This window comes from Liolophura sinensis, chromosome 4 (genome assembly GCF_032854445.1).
Source record: "Liolophura sinensis isolate JHLJ2023 chromosome 4, CUHK_Ljap_v2, whole genome shotgun sequence".
Classification (NCBI taxonomy): Eukaryota; Metazoa; Mollusca; class Polyplacophora; order Chitonida; family Chitonidae; genus Liolophura; species Liolophura sinensis.
In genome coordinates, this window is record NC_088298.1 from 12674365 (window position 1) to 12698194 (window position 23830).

The 23830-nt window shown below is 40.5% G+C and overlaps 2 protein-coding genes across 2 annotated transcripts; one reads left to right on the forward strand and one right to left on the reverse strand.

The window, feature by feature from the left end:
- Positions 1 to 2522: 2522 nt before the first annotated feature.
- LOC135464424 (transmembrane protein 79-like) lies at positions 2523 to 5053 on the reverse strand. The gene is made up of 2 exons (XM_064741851.1): positions 4880 to 5053; positions 2523 to 4128 (listed from the first exon to the last, which is right to left on the reverse strand). Exons 1-2 carry the CDS (start codon positions 5051 to 5053, stop codon positions 3556 to 3558), a joined length of 747 nt encoding a protein of 248 aa, XP_064597921.1. The 3' UTR covers positions 2523 to 3555.
- Positions 5054 to 11625: 6572 nt separating this feature from the next.
- Positions 11626 to 18803, forward strand: LOC135464934 (uncharacterized). The gene is made up of 2 exons (XM_064742518.1): positions 11626 to 11711; positions 17310 to 18803. The coding sequence occupies exon 2, from the start codon at positions 17333 to 17335 to the stop codon at positions 18086 to 18088; it is 756 nt and encodes a 251-aa protein (XP_064598588.1). The 5' UTR covers positions 11626 to 11711; positions 17310 to 17332; the 3' UTR covers positions 18089 to 18803.
- Positions 18804 to 23830: the final 5027 nt, after the last annotated feature.

The window sequence follows — 23830 nt, forward strand, 5'->3', positions numbered from 1 at the left end:
GACTGTTAGTCATTCACATTGTGATGGTAACGATTGTTAGTCATTCACATTGTGATTGTAACGACTGTTAGTCCTTCACATTGTGATTGTAACGATTGTTAGTCATTCACATTGTGATTGTAACGATTGTTAGTCCTTCACATTGTGATTGTAACGATTGTTAGTCATTCACATTGTGATTGTAACGATTGTTAGTCATGCACATTGTGATTGTAACGACTGTTAGTCATTCACAATGTGATTGTAACGATTTTTAGTCATTCACATTGTGATTGTAACGATTGTTAGTCATTCACATTGTGGTTGTAATGATTGTTAATCATATACATTGTGATTGTAACGATTGTTAGTCATTCACATTGTGATTGTAACGATTGTTAGTCATTCACATTGTGATTGTAACGATTGTTAGTCATTCACATTGTGATTGTAACGATTGTTAGTCATTCACATTGTGATTGTAACGATTGTTAGTCATTCACATTGTGATTATAACGATTGTTAGTCATTCACATTGTGATTGTAACGATTGTTAGTCATTCACATTGTGATTGTAACGATTGTTAGTCATTCACATTGTGATTGTAACGACTGTTAGTCATTCACATTGTGATTGTAACGATTGTTAGTCATTCACATTGTGATTGTAACGATTGTTAGTCATTCACATTGTGATTATAACGACTGTTAGTCATTCACATTGTGATTGTAACGATTGTTAGTCATTCACATTGTGAATGTAGCGATTGTTCGTCGGTCACATTGTGATTGTAACGATTGTTAGTCATTCACATTGACCGGCCCGGATAGCACAGTTGGTAGAGCGTCCGCTTCGGGACCGGTAGATCCAGGATCAATCCTTGATCGAGTCACACCTAAGACTTTAAAAGAGGAAGTTGTAACTTCCTTGCTTGACGTTCAGCATGAAGGGGATAGTGCAACGACTGGTTGACTCACTCACTCATTCACATTGTGATTGTAACGATTGTTCGTCGGTCACATTGTGATTGTGACAATTTTTAGTTAGTCAGATTGTGATTGTAACGATTGACAGTCGGTCACATGGCGATTATAAGGATTGTTAGTCGGTCACATTGTGATTGTAACGATTGTAAGTCATTCACATTGTGATTGTAACGATTGTTCGTCGGTCACATTGTGATTGTAACGATTGTTAGTCATTCACATTGTGATTATAACGACTGTTAGTCATTCACATTGTGATTGTAACGATTGTTAGTCATTCACATTGTGATTGTAACGATTGTTAGTCATTCACATTGTGATTATAACGACTGTTAGTCATTCACATTGTGATTGTAACGATTGTTAGTCATTCACATGGCGATTATAAGGATTCTTAGTCGGTCACATTGTGATTGTAACGATTGTAAGTCATTCACATTGTGATTGTAACGATTGTTCGTCGGTCACATTGTGATTGTAACGATTGTTAGTCATTTACATTGTGATTGTAACGATTGTTAGTCATTCACATTGTGATTGTAACGATTGTTAGTCATTCACATTGTGATTGTAACGATTGTTAGTCATGCACATTGTGATTGTAACGACTGTTAGTCATTCACATTGTGATTGTAACGATTGTTAGTCATTCACATGGCGATTATAAGGATTCTTAGTCGGTCACATTGTGATTTTAACGATTGTAAGTCATTCACATTGTGATTGTAACGATTGTTCGTCGGTCACATTGTGATTGTAACGATTGTTAGTCATTTACATTGTGATTGTAACGATTGTAAGTCATTCACATTGTGATTGTAACGATTGTTAGTCATTTACATTGTGATTGTACCCATTTTTAGTCATTCACATTGTGATTGTAACGATTGTTAGTCATTCACATTGTGATTGTAGCGATTGTTAGTCATTCACATTGTGATTGTAACGATTTTTAGTCATTCACATTGTGATTGTAGCGATTGTTAGTCATTCACATTGTGATTGTAACGATTGTTAGTCATGTACATTGTGATTGTAACGATTTTTAGTCATTCACATTGTGATTGAAACGATTGTTAATCATGCACATTGTGATTGTGCCAATTTTTAGTCTGTCAGATTGTGATTGTAACGACTGTTAGTCGGTCACTTTGTGATTGTTCTTTGTCATTTGCAAGAACTATAGTAGACAAATCTTGAAAGGCAAACCTCTGCTGGATGAACGATCCATTATATTTGTGTATTAATTTATTTGATTGGTATTTTACGCCGTACTCACCAATATTTCACTTATATTCGATTATTGTGGGAGGAAACCGGTAGTTGGATCATGAATAAAATTATTGAGTATGGCGTAAAACTACAATCGAATAAATAAATAAATAAAACTAAGCCGTCTGTAGGTTCATTCTCTAACCTGTAAATGACGACTATACATTACTGATTTCCAACCATGTTACTTCTTAAACCAATTTTTTGTGCATCGGGCTTATTTATTCTCACTTTTTCGCGATACATTCTAACATCGTAAAGCAAGCGAAGATAAAACCAAAATCTTTAACATATATACATTTATTTACTATTGTAAATACAGAGAACATGAGCTTAGTTCAAGTATTCTTATTGTTGCCTCAAAGTCGGCCACCAAAAGGATACTCGTGTACAAAACATTTAGTTATAGCCGACTGACCGTAACAGAATAAGCTAAAAACTTTTTGAAATAACGATTCTAATACATCTGTCATGCATTCGACTTTCTAAATAAAAACGTGAAAGCAGTGACAATAAAGTAGAAGTATTAGCTGAAACCTGGTTAGTCATTTCAGCGTGTATTTGTACGTAAATTCGTGAATCAGAACAAATATAAATCAATTATGATCTCTGCACTTTCTGACTAAGCGTAAGTTTACCAGAAATTTAGCACGGAATCAGTTTATAAGCAACAGGAACGAGCATTGGTTTTCATTTGTCCTTTGGCTACCATGTTAAATGAATGGCACACACGTTATTGTTTTTCTGTATTCTGGTGGTGGGCAAATATTGCTTCGTCCTCATTGACCAAGTTCTGGTAATTGTTGTTTCACTCGGCCCAAGCCTCGCTCTGGTCGCAGTTCATCTGCCGTCGACCAATAAAGTCGCGCGCTTTAATCCAACTTCTGTTTGTTCAGGTGGGGCCTGAAGTCAGGAGAGTTATCAGATACATGGCGAAGAACGGGGTTTTCTCGGGGATCTGACCAATGTTATCCACCTACATGCTTCATCGCGCTTGTGTTAGTGAAATAACCCCGAGGATTTTGGGGGCAAAATCGCAATAATCTAAGTATGTAAATAAACATAGCAGTATATTTGAAAGGACATTTTCCAAGATGATAAAATTTAGTGGGAGTGGGAGACATTATTTACATTGTTTCACAATTTGCTTCGAACAATAACTGACCTCTACCCTTTGACGTTTTTCGTTTTCCGCCGTAGTATATAGGTGATGCGATACGTTCAGTTTTGGTGAGATTACGCTGAGCATTGCTATCAGGTCATCGAAAATCACTTGAAGTACTATTGTGTATAGGTTTCCATCACCCATGATTCAATCTAATCTCCAGTCAACCGGAAGGCTGGCCCTGCGGTGAAGAAAAAGAAAATATCCATTCCATATGTGAAAAGCGTGGGAAAATACGATATGGCGAAGCCGTAAGACCTGTTGATCGGGTACCCAAGGCAGAAGGCCACTCGACCAACGACGAAGACAACGACAAGAATTGGAATGATCTTCAGTGAGTCCGACTCCAGGTAGCTACTGAGGATCAACTGTCCAGGGACACTGAGGACGAGCTGCTCCAGGGTGTTCTGTAGGCAGCGGGTGTACACCCCAATGTACGCCTCCCCGCGGGGGTCGAGGGGATGGATGGCTGGGGTGCAGAATCGGACGAGAGCCACTATCATCACCCCTAGCAATAAGGTGGAAAGAGAGAAGACCTGCCAGCGGAGAGTGTACATCAGTTTACTCTGCCAGGTTTCCAGCCTTGGACGGGGGGCAGGCAGGCTGTGGTAGGCCAGGTATGCACCGAGTGCAACAACGGCGCTCGTCAGAATTAGCCGTCCCATTATCGTCCCTCGTGAGGGAAGGGCTGGCTTCTCCGTAGATTGGCGATCCTTCATCGTTACCTGCAACAAATTAAAAATTATCTGCAGTATTTCATTTGATTGTTTAAAGGGAAAGAAACCTTTAAAATGCAGTAAGAAAAGCAGAAAGACAAATGAAAACTGTGTCCCCAAACACATTTAGACCTACTTACTTCTCTACATTTGTTTCACTTGACTGAAGTCAGATGTGTGGATAGTAAGTTAGGCTTTATGGATCATAGTGGTAATGTGTGTAGCCAGTCACTTCACACAGCTGTTTTTACATATTTATCCTCAGATGTGAATAAAATTCTTGTGAACTTCCTCATGCAATTTGCGGGCTAGTGATGATTTGGAACATAGTTATACAAGAAGCACGCTCAATGGGAGAGCAATCATACTGACTAAAATACAGAAGAAACGAGAGTCGTCTCCCCTGTATTGTGGCTTGGTTCTAGCGTGAGAGGATGATAGATAACTCAGCCCCTATAGACTGAATAAAGGCGATACACATCACACGTTTCAGCACACCAGTGTACATACGGTCCAGGCTAAAAGCGTATAATATACTGCATAATTCTATCAGATTTTTGTTGAGGTACGATATAATAACTGATACAGATAGCCAACAACTTCACATAATTAATCCAGTTCACACCTAATAAAGCTTGTAAGCTAGGTATACGTGTAGGCACATACGATAGACCTCACTTTCTCTTAATGGTGTGGCTCTTCGGGATCTCAGTCTGATCCGAAGCCAGGCGACCTATCCTCTTCCTGTCCTCGCTCTTACCGTGCTGCAGAAGGGTAGTCCGATAAATGTGGGCTTATAGCGCACACATGCTGTGTACAGGTCAACTCGTATGCAGTCGAGAGCTGGAGATTGCGGTGTGCAGCCGACACTGCCATGCTCTTCTAGGTCACTGAGCGACAGGGTGGAGCGTGCAGTTCCAGGATTAGAGGCCATGCATCATACACTCGTGATTATAACGGCCTTCTAATATGAGATATCTGCAAATTTGTTTTCAACCGTATCTAGGTTTATACTAAACATAGTCCAACAATATATGAAAGGCTCCAAATAATCGTTATTAAACAATGAATATATACAACATATATCATAAAGCCTGACAGGCTAAAACGTGCATATCTCTGTGGTTCTCATATAAACGTATGAACTATCCTCCAACCCTCTTGTGGTAATGTAGGGCAGCCACCTGTGCTTTTTTATTTTTGTTTTAACTTTCACACTGTTGTTGCTAAAAATGTCCGAAAGTGTGGGTAGGGTGCTCTAGAAGGATGTATAAGATTTGTTTTGTGTCATACTCTGCGACATGAACTTTAAAATTTATACTGAAGTTTTCCCTGTTTTTGCCCATTGAATTGTCGTACAAGATAATGTCATATCAGTAGAAAGGATTTAATTCGTGTATAGTCTCAGGTGTTAACTGTATACTGTGTATACTGGAGATTAATTGGATGGGTTGGTTGTTTTGCTGTGTAAAATAAGGACGAAGATACAGTCAAATACAGGCATGCATTTTTTTCTGACAAGTGCCACACTAAGATACCTTTGAGCTGCGACTCCACGACCAGGGCAGAACGTCATTTGAACTATTTCATGAACAACCCCAGCGCCTGGCAAGAGAGGACTGCGCGGCATTTATAGGTTACACGACTCAGGATTGTATGCTACGCCTGTCACAAGCAGCTATAACCTCAGTCTCCAATAGCGGCCATTATCAAGACTAATACTAATGTCGCTTAATTAGTGGCGACAGTTATCTCCCTTATTCAAGTAGCTATTCGTACACACACCTGATGAATACTTATCGTGATATGATTGACAAGTAATTAAGTAGGGCAAATGGATGCTGATCTTACTGCATGGTAGCTCTTTGATCACGTTAAGCTTGCACTAGTGCATTATCCGTGCTGTTCATATAGTAGATTTGTCAGTCCAGAAACACATACCACTATAGATTCGCTTGATGCTTTCCCGTTAGTCAAAGCGTTATAAAGCGTTCATATCTGGAATACAGGTTCCTATATAAACTATAGCTCTTTTGATAAAATTTCTGGTTTTCATGGTAACGGTTTCACACAGGGATTCCAAATTAGGCATGCATGCCTAATTGTGGTTCATGCAGGGATATTTCCAACTTAAGCTTGAACCGAGTGTGTTTTCTATGGCAACTAACAGAAAAGTGCTGACCCCTATCCTTACCCCTGGTTACGCTCACTTCTTGTTAACTGTTGCTGCATGAAGTGACGTCATAGCATATTGTGTCACCATGGTAACCTTCAGGGGCGGGTACTGATGCTGGTAAACAATTTTTCAAATGTTTCAAAAACACACAAAATACTGACTTATCTTCAAATATCTTATCTTCAAACTAGGTATAATATAACAAATCAGAATCCGATGGTTACCATCATAATAAAAATTACTTGGCAGTAATAACTGAATCAGTGCACCAGCACTCTTCAAATCGAAGGAGGATCACGGACCCAACTGCTTGAATAGAGCATGCATTCATCAACATAATGGCGAGGTAAATACGACTTTTTCCGGGACATGAGGGTTTCAGTGTAATCCATGGTGCTAGGAATGTGTAAGCTGCGATATTTGAATATTGTCTGCAATACGACCACTAGACCACGTTCTCCAAATGAGACATTCCTGTCTCACAATGTCAGGCCAGTTTACATGGAAAAAAATTTTAAAATTATTCACCACCCTCATTTCAGTTTAATCATGAAGTCAATGATTCTTCTTGCTAAAACTTACTTGGTGTTTTGAAAATGAATAGGAAAGATAGTATAACACAGCCAAGGTCGACGTATGAAACGCAGTGAAATTCAATCAGAAGTCATTCGCGCACTCCTGAAAATGAAACCGTGTGCTGTAACAGGCAGAGGTAACAGATAATTGCTTATCTGAAGAAACAACACAAACATTCAGAACTGAGGGAGCAGCTATACTAGTTTATTTATGTTCCCATTTTCGTTAAGTATATTTACAGTATTACAAACTAAAGGTGACAGAAGTTAACTACTAGCAAGTCTAGATATTCCTCTGCTACAACAAATAACTGCTTCAGAAAACATCTGCACAGAAATTAGCTATCGACGGAAATTCCTTTTCTGTAGAAACCTCTGTTACAGAAACCCCTGCTACAGAAACCTTTTCAATTAAAAAAGAAAGAAAATGAATCCAGGATTAAACAAAACGATTCAAACAAATTTATCGAATATATGGTTCTAGTTATGTGCTAAATTAACTGAATTGCTAGTACATTACTGTTTACCAACTAATTAACAAATACAGAAACATACACAGTTTTGTATTGTATACTACTAAACAGATAAAACCAATCAATTTAACATCGATCATTAGCCAGTTAAAACATTTAATGTAGGTATAGATGACAGCAGTTAACCACACCCTGCTATGGACCGACCATTCAAGCCACGATCCAGTGCCTCATCAACGTTGGTATATGGGACACGGTGAATTGTATCCCTGAGGAACAATTTGAAACCAATAAATCTCTTGCTAGGATGGGTATCCTGGAGCAAGGGAGCATGGGAGCACCTCCACTGTAACCGCCACTGACCCTTACAATAGATTAAGACTAACCTGTCAAACAATCAGTGAAAGAAAAAAAAAACCCTTTCAGTGGATCCTTTTCATACATCACTCAATCCATCTATCAATCAACTAACCTATATCAATCAATGAATCAAAAGTTACTAACAATGAACGTGTTTGTGCCATGTGTAACAAAGTGTATTTTTATATTTGTATAGCCCAAAATAGGTATTCTTCTGACTTACCTCAGGCAATGATATTTTACTTACACTATTATAACAAAGAATTTCGTTTTACCTTGTACAGAAAACAATTCCTTCACTAATTCATGTGTGCAAAATTCAAACTATCATTTACAGTTGTAGCTTTCCATATCACATTTAGCGCCTAAAACAACACGCACATATACAGCTGATTATTCTATTGTCCATCCCTGCCTTTGTGATTACGTTTTGGGGGCAAACTGCCAAGATTTTATACGCATCATAGAATGCAAGAGAACAATTAATGGTCAATTCGGACATGGGCTCCGAGTGTCCATTGCGCAGGTAGACGTACGCCTAGTCCATCTGATATGTTTTCGTTAATATGAATGTTTTTTAACGCTTTATCTTGACACAGAAAGAGGATTTACAAAATCTGATCACGATGTGTCATGGAGGATATAGCAAATGTAGAATGTCCTAAACATGACTAATAGAATACATCGTTGTTGTTGTTGTCATCGATCTCAGAGACGAAACAATGGACCGGCAGTAACAAGGAAGTACAAATTAGCGAGGTAAGTTGCAATGGTTGGGAAGAACGTTAGCATGAATCCAGCTGCCCTCTGATGAGGATATCCGATTATGAAGAGGACCCTTCCGGTCACAAAGGTGAGGACCAGTGCTGGAATCAGACGTAAGCTCTGCGATTCCAGGTATGTGCTGAGCACTAGCTGACCGACCACATTCAGAAGTAGCTGCTCTAAGGTGTTCTGGAGGGGCCGGGCGTACGCGGCGATCTTCGCCTCGCTGTCCCCTGCCAGAGGGTCGAAAGCCCCAGTTTGCCCTCGCGCGAAACCCACTCTGAAGATACTGAAGAGGAGGGTCGTCCCAGACAAGGCCTGCCAGCGAAGAGCGAAGAGAAACTTGGAGAATTGAGTCGCTTCTCCTTGTAGTTTTATGTTCCATGTGAAAATGAAGTATCCCACAAAACCACTGATGGCAAGGATCGGCAGAGCCAAGGCCGGGAAAAAGGCGGGTCTTTTAGACTTGTCCTCAGCCATGCTGTGTCACGTATGCGCCTGTCTGCAGAGAGTACTAGTTCGTGCGACAATTTACCTGATACAACCGCTTACAGGTCGTCGTGTATCACTGTTAAAAATGAGCCGCTCTCAGTAGCCTAGTAGGCCTGCCTAGGTTACAGGCAACAGGGTGTGCGGAGGTCGTATGGACTTTGATCAGGACTCCAGAAATAAAGGCCAGAAGGTCGCCCATACCACCCCAATATCCTATGTGGTAACCAGCTCGTCTCAGTGCAAGTATAGACAGCCTATATATAATCATACAGAAAGCATCCAAGTCCCGCTCTGGTCACCCTGTGAGGTGTTGATCGCTTGGGAGATGGACTTGTCAGGCTTGAGTGCTTGTGACAGCGTTACAACTGCGATCTTCACATGGCTGTGTTCCTTCAAACATTAGTGTTTATTTTAAAGTAGGAGAATGAGCAGGTTCAAAATGCGGGACAAGTTGTAACTTGGTGACCCAGTTATAACCTGGTGACAAGGTGATAACATCAGATATCAACCTCCCCCTCCCCTTTCCCAATGGGCGTTATCATTTTTTGACAACATCATTATAATGGGTGAAACTTACGTCTGTTCTGAGTACTTCGTGTAATGTGTAAAAGTACAAACATACTCTGTGGCAAACATTTTGTACAATTGTCGCAGTTTTTATTAGAAAATGTTGTCGGATATGTGTAGCACCACGTGCCACGAGGGTACCGCTGCTAAATGTATGTCTGTGATTTATAGTTTAACGCCATACAGAAACCTTTTCACTTACAGGACTATACATACATGAAGTTGGCCAGCCTTATGATTGGAGGAAATCGGAGCTTCTTGAACAAACCACCGACATTTGGCAAATAACTGGCAAATTTTAATTTATATATTAACAACGGTATTCATCTAGCCGAAAGTTCCTTTTGAAGGAAAGCTATGATTACAGCTTATACACTGACTTCTGGTACTCCTTGTTTGGCCTCAGCCCGATTCCGTACAGCCTTTACTTTTTCTTGTAGGTTTCGTTTAACCCTCTACATCTTAGGAATGTTACAGAAAGAATTCTAACCAAGCAGTGTAGATTATGCCCGATACCAATTGTAGGGCTGGGGTGTGGGGGTGGGGGCAGTGTGACAGAAGTACGGTATAGAGAGTGTACAGTACAGAGAGTAAGACCAGAGGAACAGTGTGATAGAAATACGGTATAGAGAATGTACAGTATAAAGAGTAAAATCAGAAGAGCGGTGTGATAGAAGTACGGTATAGAGAGTGTACAGTATAGACAGTAAGACCATCATAGGGAGTAAAACCAGAAGAACGGTGTGGTAGTAGTACGGTATGGAGAGTGTACAGTATAGAGAGTAAGAGCAGAGAAGCTGTGATAGAAATATGGTATAGAGAGTGTACAGTATAGGGAGTAAGACCAGAGGAGAAGTGTGATAGAAGAACGGTATAGAGAGTGTGCAGTATAAAGATTAAGACCAGAGCAGCGATAACAGTGTGATAGAAGTACGGTGCAGAGAGTGTACAGTATAGAGGGTAAACCCAGAAGAGCAGTGTGATGGAAGTACGGTATAGAGAGTGTACAGTATAGACAGTAAGACCATTATAGGAAATAAAACCAGAAGAACAGTGTGGTAGAAGTACGGTATAGAGAGTGTACAGTATAGAGAGTAAGAGCAGAGAAGCAGCGTGATAGAAATACGGTATAGAGAGTGTACAGTATAGAGAGTGAGACCAGAAGAGAAGTGTGATAGAAGAACGGTATAGAGGGTGTGCAGTATAAAGAGTTAGACCAGAGCAGCGATGACAGTGTGATAGAAATACGGTATAGAGAATGTACAGTATAGAGAGTAAGACCAGAGGAACAGTGTGATGGAAGTACGGTATAAAGAGTGTACAGTATAGAGAGTAAGACCAGGGCAGCGATAACAGTGTGATAGAAGTACGGTATAGAGAGTGTACAGTATAGAGAGTAAGACCAGAACAGCGATAACAGTGTGATAGAAATACGGTATAGAGAATGTACAGTATAGAGAGTAAGACCAGAGGAACAGTGTGATGGAAGTACGGTATAAAGAGTGTACAGTATAGAGAGTAAGACCAGGGCAGCGATAACAGTGTGATAGAAGTACGGTATAGAGAGTGCACAGTATAGAGAGTAAGACCAGAACAGCGATAACAGTGTGATATAGAACTGTTCATGTAAATCCTTCAATAGTAGCAAATTACACGTCCCCTAGCACCATGGTTTAAGCAGAATTTGGTGAAAAAAAATGCTGTGTTGACCAAATGGTACACTGTCATTGGACATGTTTTCTTGTTCACTCACAAGCCTGCAGGATACACACGACACACTCACGAATCGTGTGTATATAAATGTTAAGCCCTTAAATCCAAATACAGCAGACTGTACTGCTCCATACGCAAAAGTGAAATCATAACTGAAAAATTGTTAAGTAAGACGTTAAACCCCAAACACTCACTCACTCACTCGAGTACTTGAGCAAGGCAAAACATTAATAAAATAATAAGGACAGCACGACCTGAGCCGTTAGGTGTGTAGTCTCCAACGACTTGTGTACGTCGAGTGACCTCCGTTGCCATGGTGTCACGCCGCGCGCACGTATTCCGGCGACAAGCCGGCAGGCAGTCTGCAAGTAGACGTGCTGCGAATGTCTTACTTAACGGTGATTGCCGTCCATATTTACAGATCTACACTGCACCGGATTATTACAAGTTGATCTCATTAGATATTTTCAGGTAAGCCGGGCGATTACTTCCAATCTCTTTAGGAGCTATTATGGAACACGTGGATTAAGCCGAGGTTGTATAGCTCCGTGAATGGGCTATATGTTTCCCTCATTTCCAACCGTCGATTTTGTCAGTTGACTGGATACATGCACTTTGGTACTGCGGGATTACGGGAGAACGTACGTTCACAACACTGTTAGTATGGATTGTGTTAAATGAGTTTTAATCTAAGAGGCAGACTTGCTCATACCAGCTCTATATTTTGTATTCTAGCCGATAACATCAGATCAGGATTACACAAATAAATTGCTAAGACAGGGATGAGTAGACCTTCGCCCTCTTGTTAGCAGCCGAACTGGAAATGTGGCATGGAATCAGACCGGGTTGTGCATTTATTTATTTGATTGATGTTTACGTCATACTCAAGAATATTTGATTTATTATTCCATTATTATTAATTGTCTAATTTATATGTTCATTTGGAACAAGAGTTTATTGGTAGAATGGAATTATTTCATTCGTACAGAGGCCGCCATATATGTGATTGGAAGAAATCCGATAGCAAAGTGACCAGAAACTATGACCGCTTGTTCATATTCTGACAGTTTTTGACATACAAAATCAGTCAACAGGGTGGATGGGGGTGGGGGCTTCGGTACCGGTACAAGTTTACTGTGTTACAACAAATGAAAGTGTAACAGTGGACAAATGTAACCGACGAAATCCGGCCTTTTGTCAATTTATCTCAGTTAGGCATTTATCCTTATTTAAGTTTTGTTTATGAAAATACTTGAAAATAATAGCAGCTTAGACGCCCTCTAGCTCCATGGCCGAAACAGAAATTGGTAACAAAGTGCATTGATGTTAATATGAAATTATTAGATATCAGTGATCTATAATTACTATTTATTTATTTATTTATTTGATTGGTGTTTTAAGCCGCACTCAAGAATATTTCACTTATAAGACGGCGGCCAGCATTATAGTGGGAGAAAAACCGTGCACAGCCCAGAGAAAACCCACGGCCATCCGCAGTTTGCCGACAGACCTTTTCCACGTACGCCCGCAGAGGAAGCCAGCATAACTGGACTTGAACTCACAGCGACCGCATTGGTGAGAGACTCCTGGGGCACTACGCTGCGCTAGCGCGCTAAGCAACTGAGCGCGGAGTCCTCTATAATTACTAGAATGTTGTGTTAACGTCACATTTCGTAAATAATAACGAGCAACGTGGGGCATGCGCATTGTTAGAGATACATATAATCACATTAAACCTTTTCGTCTGTGTCTGTCAAAGCTTACCGCAGAATAACACGACATGCATGTAATATAAAGCGAGTGTAATCAGTTTGTGTCAGCACCCACTACAGGGTTTAGGTAGCCCCGATACGTGTCCATTATATCTCTGTAGCGATAATCACCCAGAATAACGGTCTGACAAAAGGTGACATTGACAACAGTGATATGCTTGGACTCGCGCGGGAGTGTTGACACTAATGTATGTGCAGCATAATAAAAACACGCAGCTAATCCTAGAGTCGACATGCCCTGTAAACATACACATGTCTACTGTACAGAGTAACTAGAAAAACGACACCCCATGTCAGCTCTTCAGAAGGTCCTTGCTAACTAATATGTATTTGATTACAGAGCACCTGTCGCTTGTCACACTCGTACCTTTGACAATGAGTTTGCGTGTTCTAATCCAAATCAGAAACTTTGTCAGTGCTGTGTTTTATTCCTGATGCAGTTTTTTCCGGTCTGCAAAGAATATTCAAATTTCCACATGCGTTACTGTCATGGTAACACTGAAAAAAATACACTGGCATAACATTTGCGCCTGCTGCAAAGTTATGCACGCTTTACGGAACCGAGACGTGAATACGAAGCGTATTGACGAATGCGATGTCGGCGTTAATATGCAAATCGAAATCGCTAACAAAACGTTTTCAAATAAAATTTGGATATGCTAGCTGTTTACAGTCGTTTTAAGGGTGAATAGCTGGGTCGTTTTATCTGAACAAAGCGATTTGGCGCTCGTTCAAATTTGCTTCAGACTTCTAGCGCGAACATGCCTTATGAGGCCTTATAACAGTTTAACACATAATGTCCTACAGCATTGACTGCAGAGACGCATGAAAGGCTTCATTACTATTTTAGTGATTTAGAGACAAAGAGCACGTTGAAACACTCTCAGCTCGGTGTCAAAAACAGCCTAAGACAAAATAATATAAGTCCACATTACAAGGACGCAGGAAATCGATATTTGAACAGTCACCAGTTTTCGCATATTTATACCTACTTCAATTGTAGTGACACAGAATTCGAAGAAACAGATCATATACACAATTTGTTTAGGACATTCGTGTATGGTTACAAGTGCACATTGTTTCATAGACACACAATGTACATTAGAATACAAAAGTGAAAGCTGAAAGCCTATTGTTCTTTCTTGAACGATTAAAAAGGCCCTCTCCAATCATTTTTAATTGATTTCCCGCAAAACTGTTGGGCAAGACTGAACCAAACTGCTGGTTAGTAGTCAAAAACTAAAGTACCATATAACCGTAAAAAATAATATCACGGTGTGATTTTCTTTTTTTCTTTTTCCATCGCCTCGATATGGCTGAAATATTGCCGATGTGGCGTTAAGCCCTAATCATTCATTCATTCTTTTCCCACCAGATTGTTAGGTGACCAAATACATCAACAATCTTATGAAGAGGAACCACTGAAATGTGATATGCTGTTAATGCATTCAGACAAGAAAGTTTTGCAAACGGTGTGGAATTCCACTTAAAACTGTGGAAGCCAGTCATGGGTCGTGATGTCCTATTTTTAAATTTTAATGTTACAAGTACGAGTTAGATGTAGTTTAACTTACCGAACTCCGATTTCATATTTTTGAACGATGTGTAGTTTGCTAAAAATTACAGCTGAAGGCCGCGTCACCGGCAGTCATTGCTGCTGTGAAGCTGGAAATCGGCCAGCAGATAGATCAAATACGGCTTTTCGTGGTTTTACGATTTCACTGGGAGAGATAGCTTTGGTGTAAAATGTATTTTGAGACTGCTTTTGCTCAGTGTCACGTTGATCAAAGTGGCCAGTTATAGGTTACACATGCGCAATTCAGGCAATTGGGTCCAAGATTTGCCTCCGAACTGAAGTGTGAAGGAGCACTGACTCGGTCATACTCTAACACAGACATTTTATGTTGTTGATGCACTATAAATTTCTACTCTGTTAGTTTGCTTCTTGTTAAACTATATCAGAATTTTTTGCCAGTGTCACTGCGTACCCCGCAGGAGGTTAGCAATGTAACAAACTGCTATGATTTCACTTCCAACAACCACAGCTCATAAAATGGTGTTCGTGCTAGATTTATTGTTTGATATGTTGTAGAGAAAAGTGCAAGCTGCATGTAGTTGTATGGTATTGTACCATATTGTAAGTTAGAGGGTATACATTTTTGAAATTGAAGTTGAAATTTACAACATAAATAATAAGGGAAATCAACGCGCTCGTGTACCCTACAGCGGTAGCCAACCAGTAACTAGGTTATCTCCCCTTCCCCGCTGACGTGCACAGTTTCAATAATACCACAAGTCCATCATCTAGAAGTATACAACTTCTTTATAGCTAGTCTCCACTGCACTTTACACTTTTCTTCGATCTCGAACACATTATGTGACGTATCTGTGCAGCCATGTATTTTTCTTTTTCTCTACTGCACAGCAAACGTTTGAGAATCGGCTATCGTATGGTTGATTCCAAACGCGGTTGTGTGGAGATAGACTTAAAAAAATTACGACAACGGAAACTTTTGTAAAAGGACAACAGTGTCTTTGATAGTAATTGTTTTATAATTGCTTACAAATACAGAAATAGTCAGTGGGTTCTTGACTGCATAGCAACAATGATCAGCGAAATCGTAGTTTTATATACGTTTCGGTTTCAAAGTGTGGCCAGATCTTGTAGCCGTGGAGACTAGCTGTAGAGAAATTGCATTCTTCTAGGTAATACGAATCGCAAATTCACGCAGGTTTATGCGAGATATGGTGATTGCTTTTGCAAACTAAGGCTATGCAAGATATGTGTTCAGTCTAACAAGTACCGTAAAATCATACCTGTTAGCGGCGTTAGTGGGTCTGAGCCTCCACATTGTCTCGTCCAAACGCACGTGAACTGATGATACTCCTGACATGCTTCTTTTATTTATAAGGCTTCTAACGTAAAAAGTTGAGATGCTCTTGTCATCATAGACAGGGTTCCCGTGACAACTTACTTTTGAGTTTTGAAATAACAAGAATGCCGTTAGATGTCCTGAAGGCGAATCTGTTTTCTAGAATGTATAGTTTTTCGACAAATTGCATTCCAACGTGACCGGAAACGATTGCTACTGTGACAGTAAAGACCTACATGTGGTATTAGTTGAAAACATTGTACCTCTTGTAATGAACAAAAGATAGAGCGAGTCAAAATAACTATGTGGTCTTAGTTCAGCCCTGAAAACAAAATCAGGACACGTGGTGGTTCATAGGTAGCAAAATGGCTACTACAACACAGATATGCATATATATATATGGGCGTCAAATAGTCAGCACGTTAAACGCTGCACATCTAAAAAAATGACAAATACCGCTGTGGTGGTGTTCACATCTCCAAATGTCGTTTGAGGATGAAACTAATCTTTAGCGAAACGAACGCCAAAAACTTGGTGTGAATCACCAGAAAACCACATGTACCGTACGTCCTTCCGTCATAAATATACATGCTATCTTTTTTTTTATTCGTTGTTAACAATTTTTAATTTATAAACACCACTTGCGTCTTTCCAGACAATTTTGTGGTTTGTAATGTTACATTTTAGTTGAACTGTACTGCTCTAGCGTCTATTCGTCTCTGTGGCAGGTAAGGGCGTTCTCTTCAAACTGTTTGGGAAAACCGCTTCCACTATCTCAGTACCATTAATCTTTTTGTGCCAACTTAAAGAAAATCCTCAGACCAAAATTACTAACTTGTCTTTTTCTAACACTTACGGTTTGAGTGCATTTTTCTACCGCGTGACATATTGTTTGAATGGGAAATTAAAGGCGGTCCATTTCATACACTAATTCAATTACAGGTTACCTTTCCTTGCAGTTTAAACTTTCCATGTTTAGCTAATTTACCGATCTGTAATGGTTTCTACAGAGTCGATTGTCATTAACTAAGACTGGAGATCAACTAGATTAGAATAAAGCAATTACCGTGATCATAACGGTGTGCAAATTGATTTAAGCCAATGAGTAGGTACTGCTTACAAATGTTACCGTGTACATCTCACGCAAGCCTTAGTCAGCGCGAACTCCGTTTTTTAAATGGAAAATCTTTGACACTCTTATATCTTCATATTTAAATTCAATTATCAGTAGATAATGTATGGCATGCCTACTGGATCATTGATGATTACTTATGTATGCTTATGAATTGAAAATATGTTCACAGTTAAATTCAATCGCACGGTGACATGTAGGTCTATTTCAGCAAGCCAATTCAATGCTTGTTCCCACTAAGTTGTGGTGTTTTGTCATGGTCCTATCATAACTATAACTCTTTTCTTTTTAGTGGAAATTCAGAAGTGGCTTGGGATGAGTTCAATGTATTATCGCGTGACTCGCGAGCCGCCACCACCTCCGCGATTCGGCTTTAAGAAAGTCGACCAGAAACAACTTCAGGAGATTTTGTCACGCGTGACAAAACCAAGGCTGAGCACACCGGATCGACCTGATACATCCCGTTCCACAAGTAGGCCTAAATCTTCTCAAAATGGCCGACGGAAGAACTATCCGACCGAACAAGATTGGCAACGAATGATTCGTCGTTTACAGCGCCCTACCTTTAGTCACAAGATGGCGCGCACCCAGTCACAAAAATCCAGGTCACAAGAACAGCAGCATCAACAGCAAAAGGAAAGCGTTTGCTTTAAACTACCCAGGTCCAAATCTACTATTCCGACGGCGAGTAAAGGTCTGGAAAAGCTATGTCGACCCACAACGGCAACATTAGCGAAGTCTCTTTTCGTGTGTCACCTCTGTGGTGCAAACCCTTCCAGCTCATCCTCAACATTTGACTACGACTACACCGAGCGCAAAAATTTGCAGCCAGAGGAAGTGGAGAAGATAACGGAGCGAGTGCGTATGCACACGTGCTCTAGCCACCCAGAATCTCGCCCATGCACCCGTGGAGGCGGAGTGGAATCTCCGGATTCCATGATTCAAGATATTCGACTGCCCCTGATCAGTGGCCTCGATAGGAGCAAAACTGTGTCAGAAATTACAGACAGACTTCAGCCTGCACGATGTAGACAGAACACCCCGGCAGCCACTGTCATCTCAGTGTCATAGCGCATATAGACTTCGGCCTGCAGAATATCGTCATATGCAATACCCTGACAGCTACACATGTATTGACATCCTGGTGTCATAGAATATGGTGATTGTTCTATTCAGTACATATAATTGACAATATTTATTCTTTACATCAGTTTCCGTTGAGTGTCTACTTGTTTTGTAACCTTCATAATATTGCTTAATGATGTCAATACACTACAATGTATTTGGATATAAGTCCGCTAGGACAAGTCTCTGATCAAGGAGAACTTGTTAATAGACAAGACAAAGGCAAGTGAAGGTAGAAAGTGTATTAATTTTTGTGTGACCGGTGCAGAACCTCAGATTGACGAATTTATAAAATAGTATTTTTTTTTCTTCTCCTAAATATTCGGAGATACGGGTATGCTCAGTGGGTCTTTGTCTCTCCTTCATCTGCCTTGTATATGACAGATTAAACTTGATGTTTTATTTATTTTTTTATTTGATTGGCGTTTTACGCCTTACTTAACAATGTTTCACATACACGGCGGCGGCGGTAGGGCTTATGATGGGATGAAATCAAACAGCGCCCAGGAAAACCCACGACAGACCTTCCCACATACCAGCGACCAGCGACCACATTGGTGAGAGGCTCCTAGGTCATTTCGTCGCGATATCAGAAAGCCACCTCGTTATTCACGTTAGAATTTACATGTAGCTACATGTAGGGCTGCAATTAAGTACGCTGTCACATCCCTGTCTTGTTCTGTAGGGCTGTGATTAAGTACGCTATCACAACCATGTCTTGTTTTGTTGGGCTGTAATCACGTATGCTCTCACAGCACTGTCTTGTTCTGTAGGGCTATGATCACGTATGCTATCACAGCCCTGTCATGCCCTGTAGTGCTGTGATTACGTATGCTGTCACAGTACTGTTTTGTCTTGTAGGGCTGTGATTAAGTACGCTATCACAACCCTGTCTTGTTTTGTAGGGCTGCAATTGAGTACTCTATCACAACCCTGTATTGTTCTGTAGGGCTGTGATTACGTATGCTATCACAGCCATGTCTTGTTCCATAAGCTTACCTTGAACACCACTGCACTTCCCGTACAGGCTTAAACACACTACGTCGGTTAGCGCGCTAGCGCAGCGTAATGACCCAGAAGCCTCTCACCAATGCAGTCGCTGTGAGTTCAAGTCCAGCTCATGCTGGCTTCCTCTCCGGCCGTAAGTGAGAAGGTCTTCCAGCAACCTGCGGATGGTCGTGGGTTTCCCCCGGGCTGTGCCCAGTTTCCACCCACCATAATGCTGGCCGCCGTCGTATAAGTGAAATATTCTTGAGTACGGCGTAAAACACCAATCAAAAAAAAAAAAAAAAATCAATGCACTACTGCTACCCGCTAAATAATGTGTCTGTCCGTGCTCATAGTCGTCTCAGCTATCGATAACAGGTAGGCCTACCCATGTGTTATCCCTGGTAAATCCACACAAGCTTGAAACTGACCCGGTGCAAACTGGATAAATTCCGACTCCAACCGCCAAGTTTGAATGGGTACTCCTCACAGCCCATACAAGGGAGACAACTACTGACACTACAAGCAATTGGCATATTTTTTATATGTCGTTCAGTTTTTTCTTTAATTGTTTGAGAGATCTTTTTCATGATCAGTTTTGATTAATGGGTTCCCTCTAGGTCATTACTGGTGCGACTGATCCTAGACAATTAGCCCATGCGTGTCAAAGGTCAAACTAGGGGCCTCCGTGGCTCATTCGGTTAGTGCACTAGCACAGCGTAATGCCCCAGGAGTCTCTCACCAATGCGGTGGCTGTGAGTTCAAGTCCAGCTCATGCTGGCTTCCTCTCCGACCGTACGTGGGAAGGTCTGCCAGCAACCTGCGGATGGTCGTGGGTTTCCCCCGGGATCTGCAGGCCACCGTCGTATAAATGAAATATTCTTGAGTACGGCATAAAACACCAATCAAATAAATAAATAAATAAATCAAAGGTAAAACTAGTCCAGAAGTAGTAGTGGCTAGGAATTAGCTGATTTTGTACATGTGGTTTAATCTTTTCTTTATTTCTTTGAGAGCTGATTGATGCGTCGCCTCTAGTTGATAACTGGTGCAATCTTTTTGTGCAAATAAAATAGAATGAAATAGAAAATAAATAAATAAATAAATAAATAAATAAATAAATTTACCAGTAATGACACATGGGACACCTACCAGGAATCGATAGCTGAGACGACCATGGGTGCGCACAGACACATTATTTGCTGGACAGCAGTAGTGTATTGAAGCCAGCACGAAAAGTTCAGCGGTGTTCAAGGTAAGCTGATGGAATGTGTCAGGACTGTCATGATAAACCTAATCACAGCTCTACAGAGCTGATTATACTGATAGCTTATGGCGCTAAGTTTGTGATATGAGGAGCAAGTGAAGGGATTTCCCATTTTGTGGAAACTAACGTCATAAAACAAAGGCACTAGTTTTATTGCAGATTTGATTCGATATGTTCTAGAGCTGTGATGAACAAGGGGAAGTAAATCAGTGATGACCGTATACCCATTTTCTCCGAAGTGTTGCAGGCATGGCCTGGTTTTATTGATTTATTTGATTGGTATTTTACACCTTACTCAAGAACATTTTAGTTACTCGACGGCGGTTAACATTATGGTGGGAGGAAACCTAGTAGAGTATGTCAGTATATATATATATATATATATATATATATATATATATATATATATATATATATATATATATATACATTTATTTATTTATGGGGGGCCTCCGTGGCTCAGTCGGTTAGCGCGCTAGCGCAGCGTAATGACCCAGGAGTCTCTCACCAATGCGGTCGCTGTGAGTTCAAGTCCAGTTCATGCTGGCTTCCTCTCCGGCCGTACGTGGGAAGGTCTGCCAGCAACCTGCGGATGGTCGTGGGTTTCCCCCGGGCTGTGCCCGGTTTCCACCCACCATAATGCTGGCCGCCGTCGTATAAGTGAAATATTCTTGAGTACGGCGTAAAACACCAATCAAATAAATAAATAAATAAATTTATTTATGGGACAGCTCATATCATAAGAGCTGGCAGCGACGCCTTCTATCGCAGCAACGCCTTCTGTCGCAGCGACGCCTTCTGGCAGTTACGCTTTCGGCCATAGGAGCTGACGCCATCGTGTGATCGACACATGAACGAACTCATAAACGAAGAATTACCGGATGATTTGTGACAATAAGAGGGATATATATGTCGTGGAGACATTAATCCAAACTTCAGGTGCGTCATTGGACATACTCTGTACAGCGCCTGCGCCGTTCTGTGTGTTCGCTTTAGGTTAGGCTACAAGTGTGCAATTCGTGTTAGCTAACTGGTTGGATGATACTGTCTCAAAGGCAATATAGGCTTTTGATACACTATGAATTTCTGCACTGTTATTTTACACCTAGTTAAAATATATCAGAATTTTAACTGTTTTGAATAAAACCAAGGGTTACTATGTAGGCGCCGGAGGTCACGAAGGTTTCAAAATGCTATGACGTGACTCTCAGCAGCAAAAGCTCCAAAATAGTGGTCATGCCAGGTTATTTATGATATGTTCTATATCAGTATGAGAGTATGAGAGTATGGAAGGCGAACACCGCCACAAATACATCTCCAAACTGAAATAAGCATCTCCAAAACCAAACAACCATCTCTCAAACTGAGTAAGCATGTCCTAAATCGAATACGTATCTCCTAAGCATATGTTCCAAATCAGCATCTCTCAAACGGAATATGCATCTTCTGGTTAGAGCCAAGGGAAATAGCCAACTTTCGCCAATAAACAGAGGGCGCTTTTTGGCTACTAAAACAGGGGAGTTAATTAACAGGACATGACAATATTAAAAATTTGCGTGGTCATTTATAATATGTAAACTTTGATATATGGAGTAGTGTGATTGCAGCGTACATACGTACTTATGAATACTGATACCAAATTGTACCCTGCAGATTAACTCTTGGCTTACTTCATGGTAGTCATAGCAATGAAAGTAATTCACGCATCTTTTATAATAATAGATGTATGTATGAGTCCTCGTATATACAGAAGCATGCTATATTAAAAAGGAAAAGATCACTCCAAGACCGCAGAAGTACACCGGCCTATTTTACGTCCCATATGTGTAGCTTTACTCCGACTGGACTGCCCCTATCTCAATATGCAGTTGTATAACATTGTTCAATTTTTGAAGTGTTCCTGTCGATAAATACTTCTAACTTCCAAACACTATTATAGGAGCTTTGTGATACATATGACAGAATTATTACATCAGCGTTCCAAATGGAAGCATATGTGCGGCATGGCCAAAGTATTGTGTGTGCGCTGTAAATTCGTGGTCAACAGTTTATAAATGCCCAGGGGTGTGTCCAGGGCTAAAAATGTAACAAAACATTCTTCCCAATACTGTGTTTATTTACACCAGAATCTCAGATACGCTTATTAGATTGTATTTTTCGCCTCGATACACTGTTGTGTGGCCCTTGGATTACCCTAATTAACACAAACCATGTTTTTCGAAGAACAAAGTATCATACTGAACAAACTGCACTACAGAATATAAAACTTTCGAAGAATATGGGTATTATCAGGAAAGTTCTGCCGACTGATCAATTCAGTGCGGCCAGAAAAAAAGACGGTATACGCTAAAATACAACAAACACTACAGTTTGGATGGACTAAACATTTAATCTCTAACTTGTCAAATTATATTCACTTAAATTCTGCTGAAAAAATGATTAACCGAGCGATCAGTTTTCTCCAACATGCTGTCAGTGTGCCTGGTGGAGGATTCACCCATCGTACAGAAAAGAATATGCGACACCCATCATTGTTGAAGAACAAGACAGGCCTTAATTTCTTCGATGATGCTTGTTAGAAGATGCTTGTGCCTGACCTTTCTTCGGTTTGGGAGCTGCTTATACGGTGGACCTGTCTTTGGTTTGGGAGATACTTGTTTGGTTTTTGCAGATGCTTATTCGGTTTTTGAGAGGCTTGTTTGGTTTGGAGAGACACTTGTTTGGTTTGGGAAATGCTTATTTGGTTTGGGAGATGCTTGTTTGGTTTGGGGAGACACTTGTTTGGTTTGGGAAATACTTATTTGGTTTGAGAGATGCTTCTTTGGTTTGGGAGATGCTTATTTGGTTTGGAAGATGCTTCTTTGGTTTGGGAAATGCTTATTTGGGTTGGGAAATGCTCATTTGGTTTGGGAGATGATGTTTGGTTTGGGAGAGGCTTATTTGATTTGGGAGATGCTTATTTGGTTTGGAAGATGCTTGTTTGGTTTGGGGAGACACTTGTTTGGTTTGGGAAATACTTATTTGGTTTGGGAGATGCTTATTTGGTTTGAGAGATGCTTCTTTGGTTTGGGAGATGCTTATTTGGTTTGGAAGATGCTTGTTTAGCTTGGGAAATGCTTATTTGGTTTGGGAAATGCTTATTCGGTTTGGGAGATGCTTGTTTGGTTTGGGAGAGGCTTATTTGGTTTTGAACATGTTTGTTTTATTTCGGAGATGCTCATTTAATTTGGGGGATGTATGTTTGGTGGTTTTCGCCTTCCATACTAGAGAGCCGTCCAAGATGCGCGTAGAAGTATGGCATACCGCAAAAGTTTTGTGGATGTATATTTTTGGTTGACAAATGCTCTACATAAATATTCAGCAAAATATGAACTAATTACATCACTGCGACCACTAGACAAGTTTTGTCTTTGCATCGAGTGCAACATACATGA